The 13,459-nt window shown below is 37.4% G+C and overlaps 1 protein-coding gene across 4 annotated transcripts in view; it reads right to left on the bottom strand.

Annotated features, from left to right (window-relative positions):
- LOC110462058 (annexin A6-like) overlaps positions 1-13,459 on the bottom strand; it is a 133,897-nt gene that overhangs the window by 18,707 nt on the left and 101,731 nt on the right. For all 4 annotated transcript variants that reach the window (XM_021515841.1, XM_021515842.1, XM_021515839.1 and 1 more), the window contains one exon: positions 8,388-8,807. In XM_021515841.1, the coding sequence (XP_021371516.1) occupies positions 8,388-8,807 (420 nt within the window). The remainder of the gene's footprint in view (positions 1-8,387; positions 8,808-13,459) is intronic.

Here is a 13,459-nt window from a genome sequence, read left to right on the forward strand (position 1 = left end):
GCATAACTCCACAAATTATGGTCGGATAATGGCGGTTATCGAACTTGTCCGAGGTTTCATGGTAATTAACCTTGTTGTGAAGTTTGAAGTTAATCCGTTAATAATTACTCGAGATATCGAGCGGACACTGTTTCGGCAAGTCCATAAAGGGGCATAACTCCACAAATTATGGTCGGATAATGGCGGTTATCGAACTTGTCCGAGGTTTCATGGTAATTAACCTTGTTGGGAAGTTTGAAGTTAATCCGTTAATAATTACTCGAGATATCGAGCGGACATCGTTTGCCCGCCCGTCCGCCCGCTCACGTGATAACATAATACGTCCCCGTCTTCGACGGACGTATAATTAAAATTGACCGTAACAATACCGATGTAGTACCGGCGTTCCCGCTGTTCTACCGATGTAGTACCGGCGTTCCCGCTGTTCTACCACTGTTCTACCGATGTGAGAGCCGATGTGCTACCGAATACCACTTTTCTGTCACCTCAGTGTGACCAATGCGCTACAATGTTATACCGAGGCGCCGTTGTTCTACCAATGTGCCACCGTTGACCGGAGCTATAGCGGAGTGATACTGTTGCACTGCTGATGTTACAGTGGTACATTGTTAGTACATTGGCAGTGCATCAGTACTACTTCGGTGGTATTTAGTAGTACTACAGTATCACATCTGTACCAGTACGGTACACATTGAAGCCACCGGAGAGCCGCCAATCAATTACGGGACGCTACCGTTCAAAAATGTTTACTGCCGTTGTTAAATGTTTCGCTTATGTTCTGACAATGTCCTGACAATGTACTACCGTTCCTAGCGATGTGATTCCGTTGCTCTACGTACTAGTACCGATCCTCAAAAATCGCCAAATTTGTGCTCCGGTATAGCTCCGGCTACCCAAATCGGCTAGGTGTGACAGATCCTTAACTGAGCAATTTTGCAGGGTAAAACTTTCATTGTTTTTGTTTCTGAAAAAAAAAATGTGGGTATTTTTCATTTCGAATAAAATTGCTGATACTCTGAACAGTACGATCTAAATTTTTTTAAATGAATGACAATGAAGTTTTGAAGTTTATATTTTATGTTACTATATATGATATGTAAATAGTGTAACCATATAATACATAGTAATATTACCAGAGAGGTTAAGTATAAATTCTAGGTGAAAATGGATTCCTGGATTTTTAGTAAAAGTTTCCTTTTGAATGAAACACAATTGACATTTAAATGATAACAACTTTCAACGGGATTATTGTATTCAATAAAGATGAAAATCTAGAGGGTCAAACAGTCTAGCATGTTTCTATATTTAATGAGAAGGTCAACCTGGAGAAAAGTCTAGCATGTTTCATGTCTAATGAGGAGGTCACCCTGGAGAAAGGTCAAGCATGTTTCATGTCTAATGAGGGGGTCAACCTGGAGAAAGGTCAAGCATGTTTCATGTCTAATGAGGAGGTCATCCTGGAGAAAGGTCAAGCATGTTTCATGTCTAATGAGGGGGTCAACCTGGAGAAAGGTCAAGCATGTTTCATGTCTAATGAGGGGGTCAACCTGGAGAAAGGTCAAGCATGTTTCATGTCTAATGAGGAGGTCAACCTGGAGAAAAGTCTAGCATGTTTCATGTCTAGTGAGAAGGTCAACCTGGAGAAAAGTCTAGCATGTTTCTGTCTTACGAGAAGGTCAACCTGGAGAAAAGTCTAGCATGATTCTATATCTAATGAGGAGGTCAACCTGGAGAAAAGTCTAGCATGTTTCATGTCTAATGAGAAGGTCAACCTGGAGAAAAGTCTATCATGTTTCTATATCTAATGAGAAGGTCAACCTGTAAAAAAGTCTAGCATTTTTCATGTCTATAATGAGAAGGTCAACCTGGAGAAAAGTCTAGCATTTTTCATGTCTATAATGAGAAGGTCAACCTGGAGAAAAGTCTAGCATGAAAGGTCAAGCATGTTTCATGTCTAATGAGGGGGTCAACCTGGAGAAAGGTCAAGCATGTTTCATGTCTAATGAGGAGGTAAACCTGGAGAAAAGTCTAGCATGTTTCTATGTCTAATGAAAAGGTCAACCTGGAGAAAAGTCTAGCATGTTTCTGTCTTACGAGAAGGTCAACCTGGAGAAAAGTCTATCATGTTTCTATATCTAATGAGAAGGTCAACCTGTAAAAAAGTCTAGCATTTTTCATGTCTATAATGAGAAGGTCAACCTGGAGAAAAGTCTAGCATGATTCTATATCTAATGAGGAGGTCAACCTGGAGAAAAGTCTAGCATGTTTCATGTCTAATGAGAAGGTCAACCTGGAGAAAGGTCAAGCATGTTTCATGTCTAATGAGGAGGTCATCCTGGAGAAAGGTCAAGCATGTTTCATGTCTAATGAGGGGGTCAACCTGGAGAAAGGTCAAGCATGTTTCATGTCTAATGAGGAAGTCAACCTGGAGAAAAGTCTAGCATGTTTCATGTCTAGTGAGAAGGTCAACCTGGAGAAAAGTCTAGCATGAAAGGTCAAGCATGTTTCATGTCTAATGAGGGGGTCAACCTGTAGAAAAGTCAAGCTTGTTTCATGTCTAATGAGGGGGTCAACCTGGAGAAAGGTCAAGCATGTTTCATGTCTAATGAGGGGGTCAACCTGTAGAAAAGTCAAGCTTGTTTCATGTCTAATGAGGGGGTCAACCTGGAGAAAGGTCAAGCATGTTTCATGTCTAATGAGGGGGTCAACCTGGAGAAAGGTCAAGCATGTTTCATGTCTAATGAGGAGGTCAACCTGGAGAAAAGTCTAGCATGTTTCTATGTCTAATGAGAAGGTCAACCTGGAGAAAAGTCTAGCATGTTTCTTTATCTGATGAGGAGGTCAACCTGGAGAAAAGTCAAGCATGTTTCTATGTCTAACAAGAAGGTCAACCTGGAGAAAAGTCTAGCATGTTTCTGTCTTACGAGAAGGTCAACCTGGAGAAAAGTCTAGCATGTTTCTATATCTAATGAGGAGGTCAACCTGGAGAAAAGTCTAGCATGTTTCTATATTTAATGAGAAGGTCAACCTGAAGAAAAGTCTAGCATGTTTCTATGTCTAATGAGAAGGTCAACCTGGAGAAAAGTCTATCATGTTTCTATATCTAATGAGAAGGTCAACCTGGAGAAAAGTCTAGCATTTTTCATGTCTATAATGAGAAGGTCAACCTGGAGAAAAGTCTAGCATGTTTCTATATCTAATGAGAAGGTCAACCTGGAGTAAAGTCTAGCATGTTTCTATATCTGATGAGGAGGTCAACCTGGAGAATAGTCTAGCATGTTTCTATGTCTAATGAGAAGGTCAACTTGGAGAAAAGTCTAGCATGTTTCTAAATCTAATGAGGAGGTCAACCTGGAGAAAAGTCTAGCATGTTTTTATATCTAATGAGAAGGTCAACCTGGAGAAAAGTCTAGCATGTTTCTATATCTTATGAACATAAACTACCGGGCTGATTTCAATGAAAGTTTACAGATATGGTAATTACCCCCTGATGTCGTGCATCAGAGTAGTATTTTTTCATTTCAACCATTTTTAAAGAGTTATGGTCCTTTGTTTAAAATCTTTGTCTAGACAACTCTTTTTTTACTACTAGGACGATTTCAAGAAAACTTGTTCATCTTGGCTAACAAGATTTGGTATGCAAGAATGTTTTGGTATTGGGAGGGAGTACAGGAATTATGTCAGTGACCTATATACTTAAGTTATCACTGATGGGTGACTAATGGATTGCTTTGCAATGATTTGCCTTAGTTAGCCTTTAGCTTACAGTTCTGGTTTATATTGGAGCGGGAGGGATAAGTAAACCTTTGGCGTACAGTTCTAGTTATCATTTTGTTTTGCCTATTGCCCATTTATTAAACAAAATGTGAAGGAATACTACATTATTTTATATCGTTAACACTTAAAAAATAAAGCAAGGAAACATATCCTTGTCAGACAATTTTTTTAGCAATTTTGATTTTTGTGACCTAAACGAAGGTCAAGGTCACCAACGTTTACAGACTTAAATCCATTCACATGAACAACCTACTTGCCAAATATTAAGACCCAAGGACCTTTGGTCATGAAGAAACACAAGTTGAAGGAAAAGTGGAAAGAAATCATGAAGAAACACAAGTTGAAGGAAAAGTGGAAAGAAAGCTGTGTTCCTTTTTTTAATCAAAAGTGTTATATGACAAATTTACCGGTTGTCAATGTTTTTGAAATTACTGATGTTGAAAGATATTATTAGTAGCCAACTTTTAAGCAAGTATGAAAAATAGACTTTTTTTAAAACTATGTAAATTAAAGTGTCAAAAAAGGAAATTTTCTCATTAGTAATGAAATTTCGCATACTTTTATACTTAAATCTTCAATAAAATGAACAATTCATTCTTGAAACAGTGCTATATTTGGTATCAAAATAACAGTTGGAATATGTTGCACACGATGATGATACAAGTTTACAATATTTGTGTCATTTAAATGCTCTAGGAGGAATTGTATAACCGACCTTTAACACCCACACAGGTGTAAGTCAAAGACGTCCAATACTATTTATCATAAAATGAATTAACTGTCCCTGATTTAAGCTTCCTATACCCATACCTTTTTGGATTTATCTTGTTTTGAAATTCCAAGCAGGGGCCAACGCTAATGTTAAATCTCCATAGGCGTTGACCCTACCTTTCAGGAACACTTTTTCTGAACATTAGCTATCAAGGGCGCCTAAAACATTTTGTCTCATTATTTCACCAATGCAGGCATCATTAAAACATGGAACAAAATGCCATTATTTTCACTCAAACACAAAGGATCCTATAGCTCTAGGAACCACAACCCACTCACTTCTGGTATAAAAGAAATGTACAAAAGCATGCAATGCTAAAATGAAAATGGTTTCTTTTTTTTAACATTTTTGTAAAACCTTTTTTCATTGTTAGTATTAATGGAGTTCTTTACGTTTTTAGCTCAGTTTAAATTCTGTAGATCTGTTGTTAAATTATAGGCCAGTATGGAAGATATCTTCCAACACAGGAAGAATGATGGCAAGAGAGGAAGACAGCTGTCATCAGGCATTTGTTAAACATTCCTGAAATTAGCTTCCAGACAATATGTATTGGAATTCATTGTTATGTATTTATGAACATAACCTGACGAGGTTTCATGGGTATTGAACCCTTTCGGCCTTATTACAGGTTACATGTAGTTATTACATGGACATTCTTGACCAATCAGATGCAGCCAACCCATTAAAATAATTGTTAAACTTATATCAAAATACTTCATTTCAGTCTTCCTATGCACGTTTGCTGACAAATGTTTTGAAGGGACCCGGGGTTGCATACATTTGTATCACTGTGAAAAGCCCTGAACAGCATCTGTTGTTGAACTTTCGATTCTCTTGGGCAACCCAAATACTAAGTTTGAACTACCATTTTGTTCTTCAGGAAGTGTACATGTATGGACAAGAAATGTAACTGGACAGAAGGACAGATAGGCAGACCTCACAGACCACTGCTACATCCTCCTAACGTCGGGTGAGGGGGGTTTAACACTAGTAATGTTATCACACAGAAATTGTAGGGCTCAATCTTTACAAAGCTGCACCAAATTTATTGAAAAATAAATAATTGGTATGATATAAATAGGGAGAAATCAGAAATTAGCGAAATGTAAGGTCCATGAAACAGGCTAGAATATGAAAACCATGAAATTTTAACACCACGAAAATAAATGATTTTACAGTAGCTAGTTAAAACATCCAATTACATAATGATAACATTCACGTCATTTATCACGTCTACTTAACAACGCAATGAACTTTGACCCCTTCGGATGGCCTCATTTATGTTTTTAGAGTTTTGCTTTATTTTAGTCTTAAAACCTAAAGCCAATGGTGATGTTGCTTTATCAAACCTAAGAAAAGTTATTTCATCCCATTTTGTCAAATTTGAAAATCCAAGGTCACATTCACGTATCCAGGTTAAAACGCCAATTCAGGTGGTGCAAAAATTTTCTACGATAAACAAACACCGAACCGAACTGTTGGCAGAGATAGAAATATGCAGTTTTGGAGAATAAATAACAATATATCAAGAATAATATGTCCTTCTGTCACACGGTCACGGTATATAACGTACGTATCTTAAAATCTACATGTGGATAGATCTGTTTTATAATCTACATGTGGATAGATCTGTTTTATAAAGAAATGACACAAACCAGCAATAGTCAGCATTTTAGTTTCGGTCAGGCAGGACTGGACCCCTCAATATACATGTGCCAATTATTCTTGAGGTCAGCCTTGGTTCAGATCTGTGCCTGTTATTTTCTTTCAGGTCCAACCATTTCAACTGGTTGAACCGGATACGGGAAAGGGGCCCTAATGAACAGCTGACAATGATAAATTGTGAAGGGAGTTATAATCAGAATAAAACCCTTTGTTGTGATGAGCTAAAAATGTTGAATTTCACACAGACTTGTTTTACTGAGCAATTGACGGTAAAAGTCTCAATGCTGGCATGCTGTTCAGAGGTCACAGAGTACAACCACACTAACTTTTCTGGTTTTCACTAATTATTTCTGCAGTACTGACTCCATGGGGACAATTGCTGGCTGTAATGTTGCCCACACAATTGCTTTCCAGCTGTATTTACGACACAGCTATATCCACAATTAACCCTTTCACCACTGTAGACCATAATGGAGTCATCCAGATTAATGCATAGTAGAGTCTACTAAAGTTACCTAGGGGTGAAAGGGTTAACACCTGACATATTACATCTCCTGGCCAGTACACTTCTCTCAGGGACATTCAACAAAAGTCTGATTCTAACAGCACTGAAACTGCTACAGTGATATATGTATATCAATACACAAATCTAGCATTACCTCAAACTGCCCAAGTGATAATACCTATACACTATCCGAGCAGTACGGAAACTATTCTCTATTTTAGCTGTACCTGGAACAGTTACTGGTTTTTTGGGGTGTTTTTTTAATGTTTTTTATTATCTTTCTGCATCTTATACATGATGTACATTGCCATAATTAGACAATACCCAACTGTCACCAATTACAGCCAAGGGTGGCTAGTTATAATCTAGAGTTTCAAATTTGCTAGTTAAGTAATATAACATAAAACTTTGTCAGAGCCATAGGGATTAGTTTAATAGTTCTCGCGAAATTTGAGTAGCCAGAAATGTCAGCCTATCAGAAATCAAGGTGGCCATCTTGGATATCGATTGGCATGGGGAAAAAAAGTCTGAACATTTTACTTATCTTTCAATTTGCTGATTTGATCAGTGGATGTAAATTGTAGTGATTTGCTTAATAAAATGCTTTCTGCAACATAAGTTAATCAAGATATCCTAGAGAGATCTTGGCGCCCACCATCTTGACATCTTCATTAGTTCTATTTCAGTTTGATCTTTTTTCTTCTTTTCTCTTATCTGTTTGATCAGTTTGCCTGTCCCCCATCTTAATCAGTCTTTTGTCACCTCAAAAATTAACATGCACACCTAAGGACCAAGGGGATAACCTACATATCAAATTTGAGAAAGATTCCTCAAGTACATTCTGAGATATAGTCAATACGACCATCTGCCGACCATCTTGGCCTTCCAAATCATCCCCAAAATGTGTAACAAGAGACCATGGGGAACTTTCATATAAAATTTGAGAAAGACCCCTCTAGTACTTTCTGAGAAATAGCACTAATAAACTTTAACTCTCAAATTCAAGATGGCTAGCCATCTTGGTTTTGCAATCAGTCCCAAAAAACGATATGCATAATGAAGGATCATGGGGGGAACCTTCATGTGAAAATGAAGTACTTTCTGAGAAATAGTGATAACAAGAATTGTTTAACTCATTGACCCCTGAAACTTCATAATGAGCTATTCCAACCTTTAATTGGATGAGTTCAAATGTGTCTTCAGGGGTGAATGAGTTAAGGACGAACAGAATGATGGATGGACGGATGACGACTCACGGATGCAGAATAATTTGAATAGCCCAACATATGGTGATGGCTGGCTAAAAATTGTGTGATTTTAGTATTTGTTAAGATTTTTCTTTCCTGATTTAGTGACTCTTTCAATATTTAACTTACACTTTCATGTTTTCTTAGGACTAAAAATCTTGTTTAATGAACATTTTAAGACAACCCATCAATTTCAGAGTCTTTTCAGTTCTGTATGATTTTTGTATAACAATGGGCAATATTAAGAATCATTTAATTACTAGATGAGGTGTGAGTTTTGGTGCAGTGTTTCTCTGTACTGAATAAATATGTGTTCTACGCTGTAACAAAAAATACATATACATGTAATAACAGCAAAAAATTGATTAATTATGAAAAACAGCAAAAACAAGTAATTTATAGGGTTTCTTCCCTGACTGACCTGTTTGAACTTGCCATTATACATCTTTTTGATCTGCTGCCTCTGGACATTACATCGTTGGGTGAGAATCTCTGTGATCTGCGCCTCGTCTAGCCCATATTTCCCCAAGGCGTCGTTAAGCTTGTCACAATCGTCGTCGGGATGGAAGGACTTGCTTGGCTTCACAGTGCCACTGATATTATTCTTCAACATTTCTTTCTCCTTCTTCTGTCCCTTCGAATTCTCTCTCTCCCTAGCCTCCCTCTCTCTTTCACGTGCTATTTCCTGCCCTTGGCGCTGGCTGACAACCTCAGCAGTGATACGCTGACTGGGTGCAGCAAGGGGGTTTCGGGGGGTGTTGGCCTCCTCCTCCTTTGTCTGGGCATTAGGAGGACGTTTGGTGGTACGTTTAGCAGCTCCCAAAGGCACAGGTGGTTTGCTCTATGGAGGGAATCGTAATCATTTTAACATCATATATCATAATTTACATTACATTGTTACATCAATGTATTAGGGGTTTTGTGTTTTTATAACTGATGAAGAAATTTGGCAATCAAGATTTTGAAACAATCTGATAAGTATAGAAACTCCAATTCACTTTCAATATTTCCCAACTCAAAGGAGGCAGATCATTCCAAATTTGCCTGACTACATAAACAATCAAATAAAGCAGAATAGCGACTATTTGAAAGATGAAATTTACTTCTAATGCATAATCCTGAACTGTACCTAACGCTTCACAAAGTTCAGTGATCAGGAAAGTCCACAGAACAATATTACTTGGGATTTACATCAAACTCATATAAAATATTGTGTTGTTTATTCTCATATCAAAAGGTTACAAAAGTATGTTGATCCAGCCCAAGATAAGAATCAGACATGCACGCCACCTCAGTCAACCTGTACACAATCAATCTACATATTTTAAATTGTAGTGTCATCAATTTCCCTCAACTCTGTCCAAATCTTAATCTTTAAACTAAGTAAGCAAGAAAAAGTCAATTAATTGAATAAATACAAGTCACATGTGTTAACATGCTTAAAAGGACTTACATTCAAATGTTGAAGTTGTTCCACTTACATGTTGAACTTATTTTATTTTTTTCATCATAAAGAATTGAGATACATGTCTTTAACACCCCAACCCCCTTAAAACAACAATGACCAAATATAGATATTTATTTTTGAATGTCATGCCAAGATTCATCTATCAAACCTATGGTAGCAAACATCAGTACAGATTAAACTAACCACTAGTATATAATGTACATTTTGTGGTACCATAGTGTACAGGTATCATTTTCCTGCTCATACTTGCTGTAGTACCACAGCATGTAGGTATCTATAGGTTCTGCTTAGTCCAATCTCTACTACGTCATAAACAACATGACACAAACATATCAGTTTGCCTGCCTAGCCCGCTGTGCGCTATGGTCAAGCATTTAATTGATGTGTTTCAAAAATAACATACATTGACAAACGTTCATACACAAAAACCTCTTACATATGCAATTCTAATGCTATTATTATACATATATATCAATCCGTACTTTTATCTTTCTCATGTGTATCTTTCCCCTTATGATACACAAGATAAAACACAAGTGCGATATAGTAGAGAATAGGAAACCGAGCGAGCCACCCAACCTGAAAATAACTTGTAAACCAGACAAGTCAGGAAGTGCACCAGCCCTTCAAGGCTCGAAACTTCAAGTTGCTGGGATTGCTCTACCATATCCATGTTACGCTAATCCGCTGACCCTGCCAAAAGCTATATTATCAAAATTTAATATGACCGTCGCGCTGGAAAGGCAGCTAGAAAATCAGCTAGAAAATCAGCTAGAAAATGACCCTCGTACCCGATACGCTGACATGTATCGCACATGCTACATACAGAGCCAATCTGATTGGCTAAGCACACTCGGCAATATCCGTATCAAACCGATAAGACAAATAATTCCCGCTATTCTCCGAACCACGGGAATATGTTATTACTGCTGTATTGCCACAGCTTATCACTGCTGTAGTGCCTCAGCCAGGGCTCACTGGTACCAATCTGTCCTGTCCACACTCACAGAAGGTAATTACTGTACAGTCGGGAGTATTATAACCCCTACTAATTAACTCAGACACTCTCCCAACAGTACAAATCACAAGCGCAGCGCTTCAAACCTATCACAAATTAATTAACAGGAGCCTTTCTAATGTACATATATAGCTAGCTTATGACTAGCTGGCACTGATCAGTGTTGTACATAACCTTGTGAGGACAACTACCTCTAGGTACTTATTTCTGAGCTGAACTCAGGAGATGCTGGGACAGTCTCCGGAATTGTAAGGCTACATTCTCTGACAAATATCTTGTGTGTATTAAGCTACACTGGAAAACATTAGATAACCATCTGAATTCTCAATCTATAATGCTATAATTTCGGAATTTCAACATTGATTACAAGAACAGGTAGTTCAATTTTCATACTTCAGACATAAGTAAATCTATCGTTTATGTAAGATTCAGGGAAAAGGTGATGAAGTCTGTAACAAGTAAATGGTTAAAATCTCAACTGTGCATTTTTTTAAAAATCTCACTGCTAAAATAAAGCATTTGCTTGACTGTATCATATGACCCCTTATGGCCTTAGTGATCACTATAACATCAAAGGAATATTGGTTATAATGGATTTAACAAGTACATGTTTATGTATTACAACTAAGTACATGTATGAACAAAATGAGATTGTGGAACATACATGTATACTGTAGCTTGAAATCATGGATTATAGTGTCTGTCCTTTTACACTGAAGACTTCCACTAACCATTTACCACCAAGGCTGAGCAAAATTGTACCAATAGAACAATACATATATAGCCACTTATGTCTCAGCCAATCAAATGCAACAGATGGTGGCCATCTTGGATTTCAGGATCCAGGAAATATCTCAACAAAAAGCAATTGACCGATATGAATATCTCACATGAAGGTCACTGTGTGTTTGTGTGACTATTTTTTGTGAAAGTTGCTTATATTATAGAACTGCAGGCAAGATAAAGAGTCATAGTGGGGAATATTTAAAAGACAGACTCCTATACGTACAAGAGGGACATCAAAACTCACTTCTTCACGTCTGCATTTTAGAATCCTTGCAAAGACGTCATGTAAATACCACCCTTTTATTTGTTCAATTATGTGCACATTGCTTGCTTAAATGTATAAAAGTGATTGTAAGCCTTTGTTTTTTGTTTTCACAATTAAAACCATTACTATTATCCATATGTTGTAAAGCGCTTTAGAGTAATTTTACAAATTATAAAAATATATAAATTTTGTATATTATTATTATTATTACATTGTCTGACAATTGTTAAGGAGAGGCTGAACATGTGTCACTTGTCTTAAACAACTTTGTTTGGGACAAATTTTATTCTCATTAAGTATAATGTGGAGAAAACACTCCTCTTGACATCAAGCAGTGACCTTTACAATTTCAAATTAATCAATGATTTCCGGTTCTGACATTTTTCTTTATTTTTATTGACAATATTTTCACAACATGACAAGTTCATGGAAAGCTAGTAGTTTGTTGTAGCTATTGAGATTAAAATTGAGAAATGAAATATCAGAACAGTGAAAGTAAGATGGCATTAATTTACAGTGGGAGCAATTGGTAAAATATATCACAACACTGGAAAATGGAACATTGCAGTCCTGAAGTTTTGTGATTTTTATGCTTAAATTTTGAAGTTTACTGTGGATAAAGACAGCACAATTGTTTGATTTAACTGGCTGATGAGATATATCAATATAATTTAATTTTGACTACCTCCCAATGAAAGAGGGGCGGGGACACAAAGAAGGAAGCAAGAGGACAGGGAAACAGAGGAGGATCAAGGCAGATGAAAGTGACTAGAAAGAGGAGGAAGCAGATGAAGAAGATGTGCAAGAGGAGGAATAAGATGAAGGAAATGAATGAGAGATTAGGAAGCAGGTGAAATAGACTAGACAGAGGAAGAATAGATGAAGGAGATAAATGGAAGAAGAACCAGATGGAGCAGAGGAGGAAGTAGATGAAAGTGACAAAAGAGAGGAGAAAGCCAATAAAAAAGACAAAAGAGAAGAGGAAGTAGATGAAAAAGAAAAATTAAAGAAGGAAGCCAATAAAAAAGACAAAAGAGAGGAGGAAGCAGGTTTAAGAGAGGAGACAGATGGAAGTAGATGAAGAGGCCAAGACAGACGAAGCTGATGATGGAGAAGAGACCAGTTAATCAAGCAAAGGAGCCAATACAAAGGAGGAAACAGATAGAGAAGACAAGACAGTTTATTGTGTTGACCGCAAGAGATATATATTTGTGAGTATTGGAAGAGCACAATGGTTGGCTGACATAAATAGCACAGGAAGCAGACTTTGGTTAAGTTATTACCACAGCTAGACATGTAATCATCTGTTGTAATTGTTTTACAGGAGCTTGCCATGTTTCTTGGTTGCACAACGAGGAAACATGCCAGTCAACCATTGTGATACTGTAATTAGTCAGCACGATGCAATTTATGGGGAAACGCATTGTGCAAGTGTCAAATTAGTGATTATATTAAAGGTCCTATCCAATAGTTGTTACCACTGAATTTTTATATGTAAAAATCAAACTTGATCAAATTTCCAATGCTGCTTTATTTGTGGAAGTTAATTCAAATAGAACAAACTCCTTCCATATCTCTTTTACAGGTGGCAGTTCTATATAATTATCTCTTTCCTACCCTTGTGTTAAAGATGCTGTAGTGTTGTGGACGTTGCAGTGACATGAGTGCTGTGGTAATGCAGATGCTGTGGGGTCAATGATGTTGTGTGATGGACGCTGTGTGGTCTCTTATGTTGTTGTGTCATGGACGCTGTGGGGTCTCTGATGTTGTTGTGTCATGGACGCTGTGTGGTCTCTGATATTGTTGTGTCATGGATGCTGTGTGGTCTCTGATATTGTTGTCATGGACGCTGTCGGGTCAATGATGTTGTGTCATGGATGCTGTGTGGTCTCTGATGTTGTTGTGTCATGGACGCTGTGGGGTCAATGATGTTGTGTCATGGATGCTGTGTGGTCT

This window comes from Mizuhopecten yessoensis, unplaced genomic scaffold, assembly GCF_002113885.1.
Source record: "Mizuhopecten yessoensis strain PY_sf001 unplaced genomic scaffold, ASM211388v2 scaffold10743, whole genome shotgun sequence".
Lineage (NCBI taxonomy): Eukaryota > Metazoa > Mollusca > Bivalvia > Pectinida > Pectinidae > Mizuhopecten > Mizuhopecten yessoensis.